Raw genomic sequence first — 23,849 nt, 5'->3', positions numbered from 1 at the left:
GGATACAGTTGGCTTTCTGGGCTGCCATTGCACATTGCCGGCTCATGTTGAGCTTCTCATCCACCAACACTCCCAAGTCCTTTTCTTCAGGGCTGCTCTGAATCCATTGTCCTCCCAGCCTGTATTTGTGCTTGGGATTGCCCCGACCAATGTGCAGGACCTTGCGCTTGGCCTTGTTGAACTTCATGAGGTTCTCACAGGCCCACCTCTCCAGCCTGTCAAGGTCCCTCTGGATGGCATTCCTTCCCTCCAGCGTGTCCACAACACCACACAACTTGGTGTCATCTGCAAACTTGCTGAGGGTGCACTCGATCCCATTGTCCATGTCACCAACAAAGATGTTAAATAGCACTGGCCCCAGTACTGACCCCTGAGGAGCACCACTGGTCACTGGCCTCCACTTGGACATTGAACCGTTGACCTCAGTGGGGAAGCTTCCCAATGAACATAAAAATTCGTGGTCTATGCTGCTTTCTTCCTCAGGTTGGACCTGCTAGCAAGATGACTTTTTGATCTAGAAGTCTGTGTGGTCCATCAAGCTTTTCCTTCCCCATCATCAGCTTGATAGTGGGGTTGTATGAGCATATAGCTATTTGCAGTACACCCCTATTACAATAGCTGGTGCCTAGTACAAAACGAGGTCATTTCCTTTCAAGTAGAACAAATTAATGCTTCCCACGCTTTTCATGAAGTTTTTCTCCCTTTTGCTTCTTGCCTTTTCCTCCTGCTCCAAAATCCAAGAAAACTCTGTCCCTTCTAGCTGTTCCTGCCTGATGAAAAGGCAAAGGGAAGGTGCTTGGGAGGATAGAACCTTTTTCAACAGACGGTGCTTGTCACTAGAGTTCTAGAATAAATCTAATGCTGCTCTTCAGGTTTGATGAGGTTAGGTACCTTGAGTGACTGGCCCTTTATGTCACTTCTTTTGTCAGTGAAAAGACTCCATCCTCCAGGGGATGATTCCGGAAGATTGCTGGAACCTGAAGTCAAATAACCCAACACCATTGATTTTCCTTTTGCTTAGAATTTGTACATTTACTTGTCATCCAAAAGGAAGGGTAATTGAAAAAATGACTGATAATTCTACTTTTTATACAAAAAATATATCAATCATTATTTCCCCAATTAAGAGTGTTTCCTTCTGCTTTTTAAGAATTTTTAAATAGTGTTTTAAAAGCAGATTGTATTTCTGATGTAAAATAGTGGAAATAATTGAAGGTTACTGTCTGTATTCTTCCTTCTCACTGTCAATGTGTCTGCAGGACATAGAGTCAGTAGAAAACTGATGAGGCCAGCAGGAGATTTGAAGCTAATGTGATGTTATGCTCCTAATATCCTCTTCCTAATCATGTACTTAGGAAAATGAGTTAAGCATAAGAAAATATATGCACAAAAGTATATATGTTTTACTTACATTTGGCTAAGACCGGTTTCCTTAGTTATTTTTTTACATAGTACTAAAAAAAAAAACCGACTTTCCAATAAAAAAATTGATTCGTTTATCACTTAAGGAGAACAAACAGCGGGAGTTGAATACACAATCAGATAACAGATTAGTTTACAAAGCCATTCTGCAATTAGAGATGCTTAGGTTTGAACGTGCCCTCTTCCCCCTCCTCCCTGCACCTCTAGCAGATACATTCGTGCTTACAGCTTGTTGCAATTTGATATTGTGACTATGATGGTTTGCTCCAGGAAGAAAAAGCTTCACAGATGAGTTATGTTAGCTGTAATGTCTAGCCATTGCTTTGTTAGTTACACCTCCATGAAGTAAAACAACTGTTAAAATATTTGCTTCATTTTTGGACTGAGGAGTGCTCCTATCTCTAAATGATTTACATTATTTACAAAGCATTTTCCTCTGTGGTGAAGAGGTTGAATTCTGGTTTGAAATGGACACAACAATTACAGTGTCAACGAGTATGTTAGGCCACTTACATGCATTCCTGCTCCTTTGAGGATCTGATTTGTCAGTAAAGTGTAATTTTCTTGAATATAGTGACTGCTTTAAAAAAAAAAAAAAAAAAAAAAAAAAAAAAAAAAGAACCCATAACCCACCACCTAATCAAAGATCTAAAAACGGAAAATTTAATTGAATGGAACTTTGAACAAATTCATACTATCTCCATGCTGCCCACTGGAAACAATACCCACTGTAACAATTTTTCTTTCATAGATTTCTGTTTGTGTTCTCCTTTCGTTTCTTCACATGTACAACATCAAGCAAACTACCGTCTCTGGGAGTGTAGGATGTAAAATGTAACTGGGTCTATCAGCAAAACCTGCTATGTTTCCTCTATTTTATTTCCTAGCTGGCAAAACAGTTTGCACAGTTTTACGTAGTTACAATTCAAATAAACCATTACAGAATAGTTTTCCAGAACTCATCGAGTAGCCAAAACTAAATAAGGAAAATGAATAAAAATAGAGATAAAAAAATTAGGATCTTTAAATGTGATTCGCAGTTATCAGTGAAGTTGGTGAAGCTGTGCTCATAGCTAACACTCTTCATTCCTCTTTGTTAGAGGCTTTCCGTGCAATAATTCTGACGATGTAATAGCTCTTGCATATGAAAACATTCTCTCTACTGAATGCAAGCTGACTAGGTTCAAATGTAGGAGCCTACATAAAGGGGAAAAAAGCAAAACCCTCGATGCTCATTTTTGAAACAGGATTCCATGAGCTTATGAAGATATGATTAAAGAAAAAAAGGCCTGCTACATCTTCATATTAACCTTCAACGTTATAGATGAACAGTGTGTCCTGCCAAGTCAGAAAACTATTCTGCCAGTGCTTGATATAATATTTAGCGTTGTTTCAGGATGTGTGATGATCATGTGATTCCTACTTTCTACATGGCAACCAACGCAGAAACAGTCTGTCAGGGACTGTCATTGAGGATCAATGCTAAATGTTACTCAGCAGGATGCAGACTGTATCTCGGTGGGTGTCCTCCTACTATGCTTTGATTATGTTTGTTGTAAAGAAAAGCCTAGTTGTGCTTACAGCATTCATATTTCACCCCTTCTGTGGAAGACATCTTACAGCCTCCTGATTTGTCCCTGTTTCAAAAAGATGTGTCATTTAAAAACACATACACAGCGTTTTCAAAGATTCCTTCAGTATAATCTGATTATGAAGGGGTTATGTGACAGTTTGTCTCTGCTGCTTATTGTGTGGCTTAAATCTCTGAGGACAAGCAGACTGAACATCGATACAATTTAGAGTCTGATGGCAGCTGTAGTTCAAAAATGTTGTTTTGGGCCACATCTAGGGTCATCTGAGGAGGCGCTTTGGCATACACCAAGGTAACAGAAGGATTTTATGCTACTTATTGCTTCTTGTAACTTTCTTGGATGACAATACTATAGGCTGGGTACATGAGGGGGAAGATTTAAAAAAAAAAAAAACAACAGAGTGGTAGTTTATTAACTTACAGTGAGAAGGGAAGGGAAAAGAGAGAAAATTTTTTTTATGCTTTATTATGTGAGTGGGGAGTAGTAAGCCTACAGCTAGATGTTATCTCTGAGCGTTGGTAAACAGATAGGGTTATATGTTGTGAAAGAGAAAACAGATATTACACTGGACAGCAAGCCGACCTATTGCTTTTATAAAAGGATATTTCAAGCAAAAATATGTATTTCAGAGAGCGTGTCTGTGTTTTCCACATGACATAAACACTCACCCATGACTTCCCATTGCCTCTTTTTGTTTGCTGGCTTTGATGCAGTTTTGTAACACTGGTGCTCTACTAACAAACTTCCAGGCATGAACGAATACATACTAGAAGACCTTACCACATGGACGGAGCTGACAAGTACTCTCTAGATGACGATCTGGTAAATCTAGAAGTTCTAGATGAGGTACTGTACTGTCTGAGTAGCAGTTTCTGACAGTTGTGCCTCACATTTTGCCTGTTCCTGATTTTTAGGCTTCTTTTAACAGAATGAGAAGAGTTCCTTCTTGCAAGCTTTTGTCTCACCATGGCAAAGGAATTGTCACGTGACTGATCTGCTATCATCACTTTGTTAATATTCTATATAGTGACATAAAAGCAGTAGCAGTGAATCCTATTATGCGGAAGAATTTAATTATGAGTGATGCTAGTTTAAATTATTTTGTGTTTCCTAAAATGTGACGTTTAGTTATGAAGATCTAGATTTAAGTCATTTTTCCTTAAAATGAATTTATATAGAGTAATATGGTGTCTACAGCTTCTGGATAAAAAGTGATAAAACAATATCAGTTGCATGTTTCACTGTATCACCTATATGCAAAGTATCTGTAAATTTTTGTTTTGATCCTTAAATTGCATGCCAGCAAGAAAAAGACATAATACTAAATTGTGCTAGTGTCCTATTTAAAACAGTCTCTTACTACCACTTAAAATTTAATCCTTGAAAAATTATTATCTTTGTTTCATGGTCAAATAAAAAATTAAATGGAAATATACTGTGAAGTTCAGTAATAATGTGCATGGCCATTTTCTCTTCAGAAGGTTTGCTTCTCAGGCTGGTACAACAGCACATGTACTAATCTGGAAATTGGAGTTGCCATTTAACTTAGTTTTATGGCATTAGCAAGAATTTTGAAAATATTTGTTTGGTTTTGTGATGCTGGCATTTGAAAAATAATTAGTAACACTTATAATAGTATTTCTTAATCAGTGTTCTCAGTATATTTACAAAAATCTTCCTAACTGGGAAAATACTGTTTAACTATCAAACTTTTTGTAATCTTCTCAGGATACAATTATCCATCAGCTGCAGAAACGCTATGCTGACTTACAAATTTATACTTATGTTGGAGACATTTTAATAGCCTTAAACCCCTTCCAGAATCTCAGCATTTATTCTCCCCAGGTAAGAGAGATTCCAAGCTGTGGACAGTACTTACTTTACATTTTGTATTAACACCACTGGCTAAAATACTGAAGTGATGTTGGAAGCCAAGAGCACAAACTAAAACCTAGCCTTTTCTTCTTCCAGAAAAGTGTGGCTACAAATTTTATTTTATTTTATTTTATTTTATTTTATTTTATTTTATTTTATTTTATTTTATTTTATTTTATTTTATTTTATTTTATTTTATTTTATTTTATTTTTTTAAATCGGTCTTATTTGATTTCATTTCTTTATGCTTGGTGGCACAAATTCCACAGGAGAGATGAAGATTACCCCAGCCGTAGCTGTGCCTCTCATCTGGTGTTTAGGGCTTTCTTCTGGGAAACAGAAGATGGTTACATGAACTTCCTCATGCTGAGGCTGCTGCTTCCTGAAAAATTGCTCTGACTATTGGGTTATTCCATGTCCTCTGCCATCAGCTGCTGCTTAAAAAAAAAAAAACAAGTGAATCAAATGCTGTAAAGATAGAGGCATCTTAATTCCCTACAAATACGAAGGGAGGTGGAACCATAACTCTTATGTGTTTTAATTTGTATTCTGGAAGTTGGGCAGTGCCAAGAATTACCACTCTTCTTCCGGGTGATTCAGTGGAAATTCTGTGGTAAAATAGGCAACTACCTTCTGTTGAACAGGCAGAAGATAGTCACTATCCTCTTTTCAGTTCTTAATTATGTAGCTAAGTTGTGTATTTTGACTATTATTTGTTCCTTTTAAAATTTAGTTCTCCAAGCTTTACCATGGTGTGAAGCGTTCATCAAATCCCCCCCACATATTTGCCTCTGCGGATGCTGCCTACCAAAGTATGGTTACATTCAGCAAAGATCAGGTAAGAATCTTTTCATTTTGTTTTAGATTTCATATTAATCATACTGCTGCTACATGGCTATGGCTAATATTATGTGTACTTTGGGAAATTTCTTCTTTAAGGCTTTTATTCCTACATCAGGAAAACCAGAGTAGAAATCTAGTCAGTTTTGGGAATTCTGAAGAGGATGCAGTGGCATAAAAGAGACTAAAAGGTCAAATATGGTGATAGGGTTACCTGACCATATAGTTTCCTGGACACTCATGAAGTCCTGGCAGTTGACATCAGCTGCAGAGTGTTGCTGTACACTCTGATTCTAGCCTATCTTGCTCTAGGTGTTGTAATAAATTACACCTGTGTAAAATAGGAGGGTTTCAATACCGTAGCAAATTAACAGAGTTTGAACCACTTTTCCAGTGCTTAGAGACACTACCAAGCAATGGATAGTCATTAACTGCAAGTCATAAAAAATAGGAACCATTAACTAAATTTTTATAAAAATGTATTAAGGATAGGTCAAATAGAAATATAATAAGGACACAAATGTAATTAAATAGCAACGATTTTACTGAGAATGAAATACCATGATGTAGAATCTAGATTTCTTTTTTACCTTCTTAAGATTGTAACTTCATACTCTTTCTAATTTGATGTGCTGTATGTACATGAAAATTGGGGGCTAATAATGATTTTTATTTATAAAATCCTGATTTTACCCTGCACATCACACAATAATTCATAGAAAATGATTTTTTTAAATCACAAAAGCAGAATAAAATAATAAAAAACCTGCAATAAGAAAATACCAAGCAAAGATGACAAATAAAAGGGACATTGAAGATGAAGAATAAAGGACTTCTACTGAGTATGTGGAAGTACACTGGCCTGGGAGACGGATATTAGTTCTTTAATGTCTTGTATGCTCTTTTATGGAGGCATTAAAGAAAGCAAGTACTCATATAGAATAAGTTATGTGAAAACTTGTTATCTGGGGAAAAAAAATAGTTTTGACGTCATCCCATCAGGATAAATTTGTACATCTTTAGTATTGTATGTTTCATACCTGTTTAGGAAGTAATTTGTATTTAGATCTAAATCAGTTTCCTATTTTCTGTTTGCAAGGAATTACAGGAGCATGTTTCTCCTCCTTACCTGGCCAATGTTATGTTGATTCTTCAGGTAAAGGTGCATTAGATAAACACCATAGCTAGATCAAAAATACATTGATTCTGTTTGTTTTATCCATTGAGCTTTCGCTTGTATTTTTCTGTGAAGCCTGAAAATTGACACCTGGTCTAACGTTTCTTCTGAAGCTAAAGTCAAATTCTAGCCAATTCTACAGGAGTTTTATAGTTCTACAAAAACTCATAGGCTCTAACTGTATAAACTGTTGTATGTGACTTCTCTACTCACATAAAGACAGTTCAGTTAGGTATTATAACCCTGTAAATTCATCATTGGGTTATGTGTTTCCAAGAACAAAAATACCTGACAAGAAGCAAATAAATGAGCTGCAAATGTCATTATTTAGAGCCAGTCCCTGCACCTGCCGTCAGGCACCACAAGACACCACCTGAGAACTGCTACATCTTTCAAACCTTTTCACAAAGCTCTGTTCTATTTGAAGTGTCATTGCACCAAGTATTTTAGGGCCATGTATCTTCTCCCAGCCAAGAATCTTGTATGTTCACAGTGTGGTGCAAATAATTTCCAGGTGTTTGCATTTCATACATGAATCCATGCAACTGCTCACTGTTAACATTTTAATTATATGCCAATTGATACTGTACCTTACATAGACTAGTATTTGTACTGGTGATCTGTAGAAAACATGAAAAAATGGTAAAATAATAAATGCTGTTAGAATTCTTTCTTGCTATGACCCGAAGTGCTCACACTTCAGTATTCAGTTGTGAACTGGCCTTCAAGGTATACTGACCTTCTATATCCATCTCACCTGTGAAGTGTAACAGCAGAGGAGGATACCAAGTGATTTAGACCATTCTAGTTAATCCCTATAAACCTATAGAACCTATAAAATACCATGTGTCAAGGACTGCTGACTCAGGAAGATGGTGGATACGTTCTTCCAGAATCATCCAATGAACAGACACATGTTTTTCTGAAACGTTTAGATGCTACTTTGGTTTGAATATCAGCATCACTTGCAGAATAACTTCTCTATACAGCAGCAATTATTTAAGATTATTTTTAAAGCCAGGAGCAGACATTATTAAATGTGTTACAGTGTATTAAATACAGCTGTAGGCTGTTAATTCACATGAAATCAATGCAGTGAGCTCAGATGCACTGTTGAATTATGTCACATCAACTGAGCTGAGGCAATTTTCTGAGTTTTAAGCATTTGAAACAAGCTGCATATGTGCATAGCGTGTCAGCCTGCAAATGTGGTCACTCGTTTATGTGTCTTAACCCTTAGAAATTCAGTCAGTGCTTCACACATCTGCATATTGCTATTGGGCATTGTGAGACACATTTTAGTAATCTGGGAAATAAATTATTACACTGAGCCTTTGCTGATCTTTCCTTCCAGAAGGGAGTTGAGGGAGTTGACCTTTAAAGTATTTTGTAGTCTTGGAACTAAACATTAAATAACAAATAGAAGTGGTAATAGCTGAAATCGACCGGGTGGTGAGCTGTGCGCTTAACTGTTTTGGTTTGTGTGTTCAGTGCATTATCATCAGTGGGGAAAGTGGTGCTGGAAAGACAGAAAGTGCCCATCTGATCGTCCAACATTTGACCTTCTTGGGAAAGGTATTTCTTAGCCAATCATGTAAAGCTATGAACAAATCCTCCTAACCCCACACCCAATTTCCACTTTATTTCATGTTTAATACTTAAAGCTGTTGATGTGAATTCTCCCATTTGAGTTAGGAACAAAATAATCATGCATGTAAGAGTACTGAATTAAGATAATGGAGTATGACACGCACCAAGGTGTTCAATATATTTTTAAGAGAAGATGCCATATCCTGAGTGTTCAGTGCCTGTAGTTATCTACAGTGTTTATCACATATACCGTTGTTCATTTATACAATAAAGAATGAGAGATCTGGCTATGGCTCCAGTCTTAGAATTTCTTACACATTTAAGTGTTATGAGTAATGCTATAAGTGCAAAATGATGGGAAAATCAAGTGTGTAAGGTTGACTTTAAGTAGACGTGTTTAGTTCTTGATGGTTTTGGTACTCTAATTATATGACACCTCAGAGGCAGAACAACTGCAGAGAAAGAAGAATCTGTTTTCTCCTACCTGTGGGAGACTTCATCAATTTATTGGCCCCGTTGTTGTATAAGTAGAACAATTAACGCAGTATCTAAGTCTGTACAAGTATGAGAAAGGGCTGCTATGCTTCTGAAGCAAGATCTGGATTGTAAGTAAGCAACATAATCTTTTAATGATCCTTCTGTTCTGGATCTGTTCTGTCAAGGCCAATAACCGTGCTTTGCGTGAGAAAATTCTTCAGGTGAATCCTCTGGTTGAAGCATTTGGGAATGCCTGCACTGCCATCAATGACAACTCAAGTCGCTTTGGAAAATATCTGGAAATGATGTTTACGCCCACAGGAGCTGTAATGGGGGCAAAGATTTCTGAATATCTACTTGAAAAATCAAGGGTCATAAAACAGGCTGTGTAGGTATATTAATTGGTCTGTCCTTTCACATTTATAAAATAATTTTTGGATTCTGTCTAATTCTCAGATATTCTTTATTTTAAATGCTGTTGTGTCTTCTGTTAAAGCAGTGATCCCTTTTACAATGTTATGATGACAAGAACAGTCAGTTAGGTTCTTCTGGACTGGAAGCCAGAGCTGCTCCATTCTTTGGAGAAGTGTTACGGTTCTGGGTTTTCTCTTTTTTCATGGTTGCTGATCCTACACCTTAAAAACAAGTGGCAGATTTGCTGTTTACTTCAGTTAGCTCATGATAAGAGCTTCTACTTTTACATTGTACAATATGCCACAAGAATAAACACGTGTGCTTTAAAAGGATACTTTTTTTTTTCCCCCAGGGGAGAGAAAAATTTCCATATATTTTATTATATTTATGCTGGCCTTTATCATCAGAAGAAACTTTCTGAATATAGACTTCCTGATAAAAAGCCTCCTAGGTAACTATCACTCACTTGTTTTAACTGCTCATTGTAATTAGCTATTGATCAGCTCTTCCTTTCAGTATGATGCCTTAAAATCTCTCTTAATCCTTCTCCATCCCTTAAGGACTTTTTTTAATCCTCCCAAGCAAAGAAGAGGATGGACAATAAGGCATTAAATTATTTGTAGTTGTTTGAGAACTTGAACTATTTGAAGAGGAGGAGGAAGAATTGAGATTATTATTGTGTAGATATTCTGTCATACTTTCAAATCAGGAAATGTGTGTGAGATGTTGGTAGCACCGTGATAGATATTAACAAAAAATAAGCAAAAGTTAGTGCAACAGGAACAAAACCTTCTTATGAATTAGCACCAAAGTATATAATTGGAAGATGCTGAAATAAATGTTCTTTCCAGTTACTGAGTTACTTGCATTGAAACCACTGGAGATTGTACTGGCATATCTGGTAGTGTGGTGCTTTCTTTCTCCCACTCTATTTAGATATATCGATAATGAAACTGGAAGAGTAATGCATGATATTGTTACTAAAGATTCCTATGGAAGACAATTTGAAGCGATTCAGCATTGCTTTAGAATTATAGGATTCACTGACGAGGTAAGAGATCCAGCTGCTGAACCATTATTGACCTTCTTTATAGAAAACACCTCCAGTGCTGCCTGTGCACAGGCTGCCATTTGATTTTGTGGATACAGACCTGTGCCACAGAATCTCTTTTATGACATAAGTGAACTGTGAAAGCATAACCACGCACTTGGAAGCAAAGACCAGCCTGAGATCTCTGTTGGTACTCAGGCAAGTCCATTAACAATTCTGTATCACACTGTTTTCTGTGTCTGTAGGATCTTACTTGAATTTGTAGAACTTGGTCTAAAGCTACAAGCTTTAATAACCATTCCAGTGCCCACCTTTTTCTTTCATAGCCTAAATATGATCTATATATCTAATTGGATTCCTTAAAAGTGCTTCTTGTCAATCTTTTACAGGAAGTGTACTCAGTGTACAGAATTCTGACTGGAATCTTAAATACTGGAAACATTGAGTTTGCTGCCATTTCTTCACAACACCAAACAGATAAAAGTGAGGTTCCCAACCCAGAAGCCTTAGATAATGGTAAATACATTTTAATATTGTCGGTTCTGTAAATGTAATTTGACTGTATTTATGAGAATCTCTAACTCATGGTAACAGTTGGATAATGCTGGTTATTTCCATGGCATAATTACAGTCGTATCTTTTTTTCCACTGTCTTTTAGCTGCTGCACTCCTAAGTATTGGGTCAGAAGAGCTTCAAGAGGCCCTAACCTCCCACTGCGTTGTAACACGTGGAGAGACTATTATCCGAACAAACACCGTGGACAAAGCAGCTGATGTGCGAGATGCCATGTCTAAAGCACTTTATGGCCGGCTCTTCAGCTGGATTGTAAATCGTATTAATACGCTGCTTCAGCCAGATAAAAATATATGGCAAGTTACACATCACTGAATCATGTGTATTTACTGTGCATGTGTCTTTGATGGGTTCATCCATTTGTATATTTTTGATTTTGCAGAAAGGGTGCTGTGTTTATTTTGGCTAAGGCTTCAAAATGACTTTCATGCTGTGATACTGAATTCTGTTTCCAGGACATTAACCCCAACATTTTCAAAGAGCTGAGAGAATTTAGCTACTGAAGTAAATGGAAATTGGATGGTTAAAATGCTGTACAATTCTTTAAAAAGATGCTTCCTATGTAGGGAACATTAAAACCATAGCAAAAGCTGGTAAATCATTGGGGTACACTGAAAAACTTTAGTATGTATTCACAGTCTTACAGTTCTTCTGCTTTTGTAAACTGGTAGTAAATACAGATCTCGGATTATTATTTTTCTCCTACTTGAGGTGTAAGTGATGATTTTTTTGTTTTTCGTAGTTATAGAAACATTCACATTGTGCATCCTTATGATTTCATTGCTAGGTACTGATCTGGCTGCTTTGGTCTTTTCAAGCAGCTGTAGAGATTTTTAGAAACAAGAGAATCCCTTAGGTGATGTGAAAATGGCTCTGATCTGAGATCTCTACTTGGCACTTCACAGTATCATATAGACATGTCTTCATCCATACTTGCAGTGCTAGTGGTGACTGTGGCATGAGTATACTTGAGCCAGCACATGGGCTCTTAACAGCCCAGCTTGTAGCAGCAGCAGACTTGGTAATTACCCTTCTGACTGTATGTAGCAAAAACATACTATTAAAACGTGACACCTTTTGTCTACCTGGAGGAGCAGACAATAGATCTGGGGATCTGTCTATTGAAACCACTTGTTTTAATATGGCTGCTAAGTGTCTGTTACTGTGCATCTATGATTCTCCTGCCTTCTTCATGGAAATTTGCAAGAAGCAAGTGGAAAACAAAAGTATTACGCACAAATTGTCTTAGGTTCAAACATACCTTTTCTCTGCTCTTTTTGCAGCAGATTGAATCAATTATGCAATCTTAGTTAACATGTTTATTTTTATTTTAACTTGATGTTGCCCGTGATTAGTTTTGTTTGTATTTTCACATGCAGTAATGCTGAAAATGGGATGAATGTTGGGATACTAGACATATTTGGATTTGAGAACTTCGCAAGAAATTCCTTTGAACAGCTGTGCATAAATATTGCTAATGAACAGATCCAGTTTTATTTCAATCAACATATCTTTGCACTTGAGCAGGTAAATTCAACTCTGATCAGGTCTAGTTGAATCAGCTGTCCTGAACCATAGATCATATTCCAGTACCTAAAGGGGGCCTACAGGAAAGCTGGAGAGGGACTTTTTACAAGGGCGTGTAGTGATAGGACAAGGGGCAATGGCTTTAAACTGAAAGAGGGGAGATTTAGACTGGATATAAGGAAGGAATTTTTTACATTGAGGGTGGTGAGGCAGTGGAACAGGTTTCCCAGAGAAGTTGTGGATGCCCCATCCCTGGAAGTGTTCAAGGCCAGGTTGGATGAGGCTTTGGGCAACCTGGTGTAGTGGAAGATTTCTCTGCCCATGGCAGGGGCGTTGGAACTAGATGATCTTTGAGGTCCCTTCCAACCCTAACCATTCTATGATTCTATGATTCTATGATATTCAGGAGTACATTCAAAACTATAAAGTGGGTATGTGATTTAAATGCAAGATAATGACATCTTTCAGTCGAAGTTTTGTAAATAATGTTGTTGGAGACCTACAGTGTATTGCTGTGCATCATAAATTTCCTAATGATGATGTTGCTTTTACTGATTCAATATTAAAACTGTGCTGGTGACTTTGTAGGTGGAATATCAGAGTGAGGGAATTGATGCAACTACAGTGGAGTACGAGGACAACCGTCCGCTTCTAGATATGTTCCTTCAGAAACCCATGGGTCTTCTGTCTCTTCTCGATGAAGAAAGTCGATTTCCTCAGGCAACAGACCTAACTTTAGTTGGTATGTGCAAAGAAAATACTGGGAAATAACAAATACATTTTGAGAGGCCAGCATGACACCTTTATTCAAGTTTTACTAGCCTAGTTGTCCTGCTGAGGCTGTGCCATTTCATTTGACATTTTAAGTATAGTTTTCATTGTGCTTCATCATTTTTCTCTGCTTACATGTTTTCTGTTCTTTTGTTGCAAAAATTATCTTATATATCAGGTGTCAAGGACTTATTGTCTTTCCAGTTACTAGGAAATAATCTGTGTCTTGTCCCTGTGTGTGAGGTGCATCAAGCAGCATTTATCCCCATTTACTGAAGAGAAGGCTGAGACATAGTAGAGTCTTATGTCTAGGACCACTCTGTGAGCAGCATTAGTGTCGAGAGTAAAATTTACATCTCCTAGGCCCATGTTTATCCAATCAGAAAATACTGCTTCACTCTAGATTGTCTCATCATAAATAGAATGTGTATGTTATTTCTGGTGTGTCATCTGGCTGAATATTTCCCTTCCTTCATGCATACTTTTCATATATGTTAAAAAATCTTGGTGCCTACTTTGAAACGTGCAGCACGTGCCATGTTTAAAACTGTTATCTTGCTTTTATTTACTAGAGCTACATTTCTCCCTGCGATATGAAACAGAGAGCTCCATTTCTTTCAATGGAATGTACAGCAGAGGCTCAAATTCTTAGTCAGAGAAAAATAACAGCTGCCTGTTAAATTGCACAATATATGTACAAAATTTTTCACTTCTGCTAGGCTGAGTTGAAACTTGAATTTAGGTCACACGTACAATAAATGCTATGGTTTCATTCCAGTCCTCATTTGTGTACCAAAGCTATGTGCCTGCTGAATATTGTCGTTACACTTTCACAGAGGCACTTTCCTTGGTCCAATGCTGATGAGTCTTACTTCCGTTGTACACAGTACAGCAGGATCTGTCAGGGAGACAGCAAAGTGGGATATTTTGCCCTCTCCAGATGTGCCAGACAATCATTAATTCCACCATTCTCTCTGCCCCCCACCAAAATCCAGACTTAGTTCTTTTTGCTTTAAATACAAGCTTGATTGAACATTAATAGAAAGAAAAACGTAACACAAAATATTAATGGATTCTAACATTAGAAAAAACATTTTGATAGTATTTTCTGACCTACAAAACATGACAGAGAATTTTATCAATTGATTCTGGCCTCAGGTCTGTAGTTGCTTGTTCAGGTAAAGAAATGTAATAGCAAGTTTTGCAGTATCAGCACTAATTCCATTACAAAACATTAAAGAGGATACAAAATATCACAGGGCATAAAAGACATTTTTCTTAGAAAGTGGTGTTTCTTTTTTGTCAGCTCTTTAGAGGTAGTCATAGGAAACAGAAAGCCTCTTTCGAGGAGGTTTTAGATAGAAACCTCTTTTTCTGTAGAAGTCCAAAGGTAAATGAGAGATAGTCCCAGCTGGAAGACATTAACATATACTTAAATAATGATGCACAAAGCTAAATGAACGGGGAAAGGAAGAGAGGGAAAATACAAATAAAAGACATTTAAGCAAGTGAGATATATGCACAGCTTTGAATGGACATAGTTGAAATAAACCCACCTGAAACCCTATTAAAATATATAAGCAAATTCATAGCAAAATATGAGAAGTCATCACACCTTCTCATTGACCTCTCTTATTTGATAGTTTTCCATGCAGAAAACTGTTCACAAACAATGGGATTTGAAAGACAGTCTTACTAGGCTAGTTTAGAATGAGTTGTTCGAGTCAGAAGTGGCAGCTTGGAAGAAAGCACAGAGAAGCTGGCACACAGTTATTTCTGAGCATCTGATAATATATGTTTATTGTAGTTCTGGGTTCTTGAACAGCAAGCTGTCCCTAATTAGGATGAAGATTTTACTGAGTCTCTCCAAGCCACTTATATCCATGTCTTTTCTTAATGTCTAGATAAATTTGAAGATAACTTACGATGCAAATACTTTTGGAGACCAAAAGGAGTAGAACTGTCATTTGGTATTCAACACTATGCTGGAAAGGTAAGGCCATGTGATTTTTTTTTTTAATTCAAATAACAGTGGTTCAACTATATCCTGGGCTGCATCAAAGAAGCGTGGCCAGCAGGTCGAGGGAGGTGATTCTCCCACTCTGCTCTCGTGAGACCCCACCTGGAATACTGCCTTCAGGTCTGTAAGGAAGGACCTGGATCTGTTGGAATGAGTCCAGAGGAGGGCCATGAAGATGGTCCGAGGGCTGGAGCACCTCTGCTATGAAGACAGGCTGAGAGAGTAGGGGTTGTTCATCCTGGAGAAGAGAAGGCTCCAGGGAGACCTTCTGGCAGCCTTCCAGTACCTAAAGGGGGCCTACAAGAAAGCTGGAGAGGTTTACAAAAGTATGTAGTGATAGGACAAGGGGTAATGACTTTAAACTGAGAGTAGATATCAATTAGATCTAAGGAAGAAATTCTTCCCTCTGAGGGTGGTGAGTCGCTGGAACAGGTTGCCCAGAGAAGTTGTGGATGCCCCATCACTGGAAGCGTTCAAGGTCAGGTTGGCTGAGGCTTTGAGCAATGTGATCTAATGGAAGGTGTCCCTGCCCATGGCAGGGGGGTTGAAACTAGATAATCTTTAAGATCCCTTCCAACCTTAACCGTTCTATGATCCTTTGATTATGTGTTTTATCCAAAGTTTTCACTTTGTGGGTTTTTTTCTGATTTTTAGAGACAAAATGGTAAAGTTTACAGAAACCTAGAATCTATGATAAAATTTTCATGTGTAGTAGCCCATTTTAGAACGTATCCTTGGCGCTCTTTCATAAATTATATCGACAACCACCTTTTATTCTGAAAGAAATCTGGCACCAGAAACACCATTGCTGCAGTCATTTCAAAGGAGCAACTCTCTGGAGCCAGAACAGGCTACGCAATTGTTAACATCATGTGAATGCCATAGTAGTTCTGTGTGTGAGTGTATATAAGTATACAGATAAAATGCAATGTAAAACGGCATCTGTAATAGAACTTAAAACCCTTTAGAGAGCATTGGAAAGACTGGAGCTGGCTAGAACAGGTGTTTTCTTGTACTCTGCAGCACTTCTTTTGTTCTCAGCAGTTCATGTGTTGTTTTATGTGAGGAATAGTGATACAGTTGTTTCTCATAACATGAGCTTTGCTTGTGATTTGGGGTCCAAATCTTTGTTTATAAATAAAATCAAAATGAAATAGCCATATTTTATATAGCTATCAATGAAGTCTCATCTCTGGCTCATTATAAGACTCCAAAATTTTAAGACACATACTAGTAAACTTCGTTCAGCTTTCTGGCTTGTTAAGAATAACTGTAAAATTTCACACAGGTTTAGTAAATTCTTTGTTCCCAAATGGCCAAGTCATAAAAACACTACTGGCTAGTTCTCTATTGCAGTAGAACATTCAGTTTCTGTGTAAACTAATGGACTCCAGTGGAATTAGGCTAGAGAGGAATATTGCTAGTGATAATAAAACAGGTCTAAAAAATTACTGCAATTTAAAAACAAACAAACAAAAAAAGCAAAATTAACTGATTCTTATATCAATATGAACAGCCATGCATTAATTTATAATGAAAACAATTAAAATAATTGAAATAGATTAATGTTTTTTATTCCTGCTATCATTTTCGAAGCAGTGAGCAGCCTATTTTAATGTACCTAGATATGCAGCTTACTCCTGTTCCTCCAACAGGTCTAGTTATAGGCCACAAGTTTGGTGCAGACAACAAATAGATGATGACCACCTGAGAACCATTTCTTATTTCATACGTAAACTGTCAACTCAAGCTTTAATGAGGTATCTCTGTTATATTGCATCATGCATCCCATAGTTTGACGTGACAAAGCATAACATAACATGATTTAAGCCATTTAACCCAATTTGATGCGCAGGGACGTGCTATGAATGTAGGTGCTGTTTGTAGCCAGTTCACATTCTGAAGACACTGCTGTAGCTGTACAATTTTAAGTCCGTTGCAGGTAATTCATTGGCTTGTCAGAACCAAACTAACTGGTCTAATAGGTCATCTTGATTGTTCACATTTTAAAAAACATAGTAGTTTTTGGGTAACCCTTTTTGGCAACTTTTCTGATTCTGTTTCCCATGCTAGGTATTATATGATGCTTGTGCATTCCTTGAGAAGAACAGAGACACTCTTCCAGCTGACGTAGTGGTGGTGTTGCGAACTTCAGAGAACAAACTTCTTCAGCAGCTGTTCTCTAGCCCGTTAACAAAAACAGGTATTTTCTACACAGCTTTGCTAACATTGCAACCTCTTCAGCTACCTACTCCTCTAACACTCTAGTTATTTCTTGACAATTTTTTTAAAATTCTCTTTCAGTTCTGCTGTTTGAAGTTTCCTAGATGTCTAAAATGTTATGATCATATTTTTTAAAAAATATGTGGACATTAATTCTTCTGAAAAACCCAGGCAGCAAGATTCATCCCTCATTCAAGAGAAAGGGAGATTATCTGACATGTAGGGCAAGAACTCATTCTCAGAGCAGGATGAGAATATGGGAGTTTCTTGTTTCTTAGTCCTTTACTAAGATCAGTTCTTAGTTTATAGATTCTTGTGTGCTGTGTCTTACAGTTCATAAATCATGTCACGTAAATCAAGTTGTTTTGGAGGTAATATCCATCTGTTTAGATGCATTGATGCAATACATAAAGTTTCTTACGAATCACAAAAACTACATACTAATCTGCTAGAATGAATTAATTCAGTTTTTTTAAAGCTTGTTGACACTGACTTACATGAAAATGCACAGATCTGTAGCTAAATAAACCAGCAAGACAAAGTTTGATTACTCTATGGATAGATGCCAGAATACCAGTAACCTGTACAAATGACAGTTCTGCAGCATGTATGCAAATAAGCCAACAAATGTACACATCTCTCAATACTTTCTACATTTTTAAAATATTTTTTTTCATAACGGGTAAGAAAAAGATGTAATACTAAGGAACAATCTAAATACGATTGATTGTATTAGATTGCAAAATTCTTGTGATCTGATATGACATATGCAAACGAGGTTGTTGTATTTTTAGGTAGAAATAAGTGTACATGCATTGGTAGTTCCTTGTAGGCTTATTGTACATGGGCTCTAGATGCACTTCTTTGCCTGTGCAGCTGCACTGTCCGGGATTTTTGGAAACCTCAGTAGCCCAGTCATAGCCTCTGGTGATGCCTTTAACCACTTTTGAGACTTCTATGTAGAAAAAGAACATCTGGAGAGAAACATATTGGAGCCTTCTTTGCACACGTAAAATTGGTAGCGAAATATCTGTTTATGTTCTACATAGGATAGAGTCCTGTTACGTCGTCTCTGTTTTTTCCTGTAATTAGATGCATTACCCCTCTTCAAATTATGCTTTTAGAGGTCTCTGAGAGGTGAGGATCCAATGAGATATCTGCTTCTCCTTTCAGCTATGACAAGCTTAGATGGAGGGGGATATAGTTTAAGATGAAGTAGGATTGGTTTGTGCCCATGTGGAGAACAAAGAATCTGTTATCTACTTCTGACGTTTGAGTCCATATTAAACTGGTCAAAAAGATTCTTTTATGCATTCTGGATGGATCAAGCAAAGCAGAAAAGAAAGCTCACATCTGGTCAAATCTGCCTCCACACCCCTCTTTACTAGCCATTTTATATCTTGGAACTATTGTCAGGATGAAACAGATTAGGTGCTTTGTCCCAGTTAACAGTCTCAATTATTGTGAATGTTATACTTTTGCTTTTATTGCTATTTTTAAATCAAAATGCTGATGCTTTCATACAAACTCATCTTGTTCTGGCTTTTTAGAGATATTTTCAGTGGCAGCAGCCCTGAACTTGGATATTTTGCCCAAAATGCGTAAAAGGTTCAGTAAGAAGATGTTTCTCATTGCAGTAATGTGTATTTACTGTGTTGATGTATTTCCAGGGGTTTTTTTTGACTCTTACATTCCTTTCTTCTTTCCTATTTACATGAATTGTGTGGTTTCTGCCTCCCCTTATAGAATATTTACCATTCCATGAAGAGCACATAGCAAGTTGAGTGTTGTCCGTGTTTCTGTAAAGTTGCTACAGAACATCTGGTTAAAAAAATTATTATGCATATGCTCCTGTGCATGGTGTTATAAGAATAGCTTAAAACCCTCATGTTGATTTTACTTTTAAAAAGTCTTTGTGATTTTGCTCTATTTTTTCCAGCTGTCTAATATAATTGGCACTCACATCCTGTGTTGGGGCCTCTGTGTTCTAAAATCAGATTGTTGCCAGGTTTAGTTTTGGCAGCTTGCAAGATAAATGAAAGGTTTGGCTGAGAACAGAAGGTATCGCTGGCAATGCTGCTTCATCTCTGCTCAGTGAAGAAAGATAATGCTATTCTCTTAACTTTCTACAAAGAGGCTTTTGTAAACAAAAGAATAGTGACTGTGTAAATGTCCCATCGTACTCTGTCCTTGCCTCTTAGTCTTCTTCCCTACACTCAACATGTGCTTCATTCCTAAAGCAAGCTAGAAAAAATACTGATTAAAATTGATAATCTTGATACCATTTTCTCCAGCTTTTTGTAGATTACTGACTGATGTGAAAGTTAATAATTTACATGGAAGCCATATTGCATCTCTCCAGGTAACTCTGACTTGAAATAAGCCTTCTGCCAGTATCTCTGGTGTTTTGTTTGAAGATGAGTGACAGCACATTCTCACATCTGCTTGCAACTAGCTCTGGAATTTGCAGCGTACGTGGTTTTTGCCGAGCAGTGATCTCCGATATGTGTAGTAGTCACTAGGTGGTGCTACCCCAGAAGCAAGAGAGAATTTGAGACTGGTAACATGGGTTTGACAATTACTGAAAATGTAGTTCTTAAATGCCAGTATGAACAAAAAGATGCCTTTCCCACCCTGAGAAGATCCTCTGTTTGAAGTTTATTTATATAACCGTCATGTCTTCCACTGTCAAAAACCGAGCAGCAGCAAGAAAGTAAATATTAAAAAGACTAAATTCTTTTACTAATTTAAGATCATGTTAATCCCTGTAATTTATCAAATATACTTATCCTCTCTTAACAAATGCTTCTATATCACAGTAGCAGACTGCATAGTTTAAAGGGCCAGAAATTAACAGCAGGACATTAAATATACATTTGTAATAGGAATTTATGGTTAAGAGAGTGCACAACTGCTGATATGAAACACTAGAACTTAAACATCCTGACACTAATATTGTAGTGTGTACAGCACATTTTGCCATCTTTCAGTGGAAACCTAGGCACATTTGGCACGTTTTGGAATCTGTTTGCACTTTCTAGGGACCTTTAACCTCAAAACTGAATTAATATATTCTGGTTTAATCTACCAGTTCTCCCAATTACTTCCATATTTGTAACTTTTTTCTTCAGACACAGCTTCTTGTGCTGAGATTTCTATATGTTCTGAAATTAAAATAGAATTTACTCCAAATACAAGAGAGAAGTAGAGCATTTAAAAAAAATTTGCCACTACTCCAGTTGAACATGCGTGTTCTCGTTCAGATATAATGCATTCCTGTTTGTCTCTAGTTTTGGTTTATCACTGTTGCAGCTAAAGCATCAGAGAGAAAAGGAATCATGCAATCTAGAAAACAGAGTCCCCTTGTAAAAGAAGAGGGCTTTAATTGGAAAAATTAAGGAAAGCCTTGGTACATTCACCTGTGGTATCAGTGAAGAGTCAGACCATTTAACTCACTGTCCAGATATTAAAGAATTTTTGTAGCATCAGCTTTGAGTGTTGGTACCATAAAACTGCTTGGGCAAAGCACCACTGGGGCTTTTTGAGACTGCAGCGCTCTCTTCCACTTTTCCCCTCTCCTACCTTATGTTCCCCAGCTGACTAGATCACACTGACGGGACAGGGAGGTGTGCCAGAGGGGCTTCGTCTTCTCAGAAAAGCTGTAGCACAACATGATTCTCTACTCTTGAAACACCATCTCTGCAGACATTTTCCCTTTCTATGACTCACAGACCTTTAGAGCTTTTGTCAGGATTGCTCTGCTCTGCCTTAGGTCTTGCTGGAGAGACAGGGGAGAGTTACCACCTGGAGGGAGGGAAGGAGAAACCCACCAGAGTAGAGACACCATGGAAATGTCACAGTCCTAGCTCTGAGGGTCAGTAGGGGCCAGGTTTGGGTGCGTAGAATAAATACGGAACCAGGTACCATTACTGCTACAGCATCATCATTGTCTACCAAGTTAATAAATTTTGGTAGCATTGGCTGTCGCTCACACGTTCAGAGTGTTATGGTATCAATATATCATCCATCGCTAATAAACACTCGTTGTTCATGGTGCCTAGATATTTGAGCATAATCTGTCAGAGAACTGTGATGAAAGTTTTCACAGCCTTCACTGAAGAGTTAGGATAGTGGTGTTTTAACAAGGAAATTTTTTTGTGCAAAATAGGAGGAAAATAGATTTTTCTAAAAAACAAATTAATTATCATTAGCCTGCCTAAAGGTCATTTCCCCTCCTCATTATTGGTTTTTAGTCTATGTTCCTTGTGCCTTTGAATGTCCAGCCCTGCTTACAGCCCTCAAACAACAAGTAATTATAAACAATATATGTCTTATATAAAATAAAAAAAACCAACTAGCAGACTATGTGCTGAGTAAGAATGTGAAAAAATGTTTCAGGCTTTCTTCATGCACACTAGAGAACGCAAGAACTAGGGCCTTTTGCAAGGTCACTTTAAAGAACTGCTTTCCACCGCCCCTTGGTGACAAGAGTACTATCTCAATACTAATTTGTCTGTAACTGCGATAGCAGCTGAGTCCTCATGAAGAGTCAGAAACTGAGGGAAACAAATGGATTTTTGTGCATTTCAGTCCCATGAACAGATACTTCTGAAGACAGAGTGAAATTGTGGCCAGTTGAAATCGTGGGTGCTTGGCCGTTGTTTTCGGTGGAACCGTGGTTTGACGGGTGAGCGTTTGCCGCTGTGCGCTCCCGTTGAGCCACAGGCAGTGGCAGGGCTCCTGGCCTGGTGTGTGCGGTGCTTGTGCGCTGAAATGTAGCATGTTTCCATTTCGGCTTAGCGGATTTTTTCTCTTAATTCTACACATCACAATAGAGCAGAAGACTCAAATACATCTTAATTTTACTAATTTATCCTACAATAAACTCTTTTCATAATGGTTCTTTTTTGTTAGTATTTTCACCTCTAAGAGATAACTGGAGGCACTCTAAGTCAAGTGAATAGGAAGCAAAGCCATTGTAATTATAATCTCTCTACTTAAAGATCAATCAGAATTTATATTTTGTAAGAATTTGGGTCAAGTTAATGGAAGTTGTATATTTTCACTCGGGACACGGAGGCTTTCCTACGTCCTGGTCCATATGTTAAAAGCATATAAAATTTAATCGTTTTTGCTTTGCTGCCAGTGTGTCGTGTGCAAAGAGAAGCTTTAAACCACAGCTGTGCAACGTAACAATTGTGAACTTTACTGGGTTGCAGATGTGAGACATCAGTAAACTAAATTAAATGTAGCTTAACTGAGTTCGAGAGGTAGACTGTTGGATTACTTTTTATTTAGTTCTTCAGTTGAGCATTTTACAGTTCAGCGTTTCTTTTCTTCACATCCTAAGGTTTTGTGTCGTACAACAAATGCAGTACATAGATACTCACAAAACTCGCTAGCAGTTGGATCCAAAACATGCCTTAAAATAGCTCTGAGAATGGAACTCATCTAAAAACAGAACCATCTATCAGATCAAAGTTAAGGTCTCAATCCTGCTAAAGCTTTATATAAGACATAACAATTATTTACTGTTGAGAATAACTCCTTATAAATGAAGAGTGTCAGAGAATCTCTGGAATTGCACATGGCAGTAAGCACAACAGCTGAGAAGGTTCAAGTTAGATTTATCACGTTTATGTTTGGTAAAGGATGTTGTCCAAGCAGAAGTCCACTGCTTTTAATATGTAACCTCACAGATTACATTGTACTTCAAATGGGCAAAGAGCATAGATTTTTTTTTTTGTCTCCAAGTGCTTGCAAACTGAACTCTAAAAAACAGACAAGTGGGCAAGTTTAATAACAGATCTTGATGAGCTCACTGATTTGATTCATAATAGGCCATTCGCTGTAGAGAATAATTTTTCTTAACATTTCTCTCAGAAGAGAGGAGATATCTTTTCAATTTTCATGTTTCTAGCCTAACTTCTCAATTCTATACTGAACATTATCTCACAGTAGTGAACAATAATTAATTTTAACACTTCATTGTATACTAATTAAATTCAAAATGCGCTCGTGTTGAGGAAGCGAAAGATGTATTATACAGAAGATGTTACTGTTTTAATATTAACTAGTAGACTGTGGGATCTCACTGTGCAGCATATTCAGAATTTAAATAGATAAATATTCAGAGAACATTATACAACAGTTATTTTAATAAGTAGTCTACTGGACAGTTTCTACAGGCACTATGTGCTGTAAGGTCAAACTGTGTCAAAGATGCTCAGTACATCATTGGAAGCATTCAGTAGCTCTCAAGATCAAATCCTAGATAGCAATTATTTTTAAAATTG

At 37.4% G+C, this 23,849-nt stretch overlaps 1 protein-coding gene across 1 annotated transcript in view; it reads left to right on the top strand.

The window, feature by feature from the left end:
- MYO3B (myosin IIIB) overlaps window positions 1-23,849 on the top strand; it is a 197,707-nt gene that overhangs the window by 77,280 nt on the left and 96,578 nt on the right. Inside the window, 13 exon segments of the mRNA XM_086615897.1 lie at window positions 3,764-3,860; window positions 4,743-4,859; window positions 5,623-5,727; window positions 8,398-8,481; window positions 9,159-9,361; window positions 9,740-9,838; window positions 10,324-10,438; window positions 10,828-10,954; window positions 11,098-11,308; window positions 12,392-12,539; window positions 13,128-13,281; window positions 15,215-15,303; window positions 17,404-17,533. Coding sequence (XP_086472023.1) covers window positions 3,764-3,860; window positions 4,743-4,859; window positions 5,623-5,727; window positions 8,398-8,481; window positions 9,159-9,361; window positions 9,740-9,838; window positions 10,324-10,438; window positions 10,828-10,954; window positions 11,098-11,308; window positions 12,392-12,539; window positions 13,128-13,281; window positions 15,215-15,303; window positions 17,404-17,533 — 1,679 coding nt within the window.

The sequence above is a fragment of the Tauraco erythrolophus genome, chromosome 8, assembly GCF_009769465.1.
Source record: "Tauraco erythrolophus isolate bTauEry1 chromosome 8, bTauEry1.pri, whole genome shotgun sequence".
Classification (NCBI taxonomy): Eukaryota; Metazoa; Chordata; class Aves; order Musophagiformes; family Musophagidae; genus Tauraco; species Tauraco erythrolophus.
This window is presented reverse-complemented; position numbering and strand designations above follow the sequence as displayed.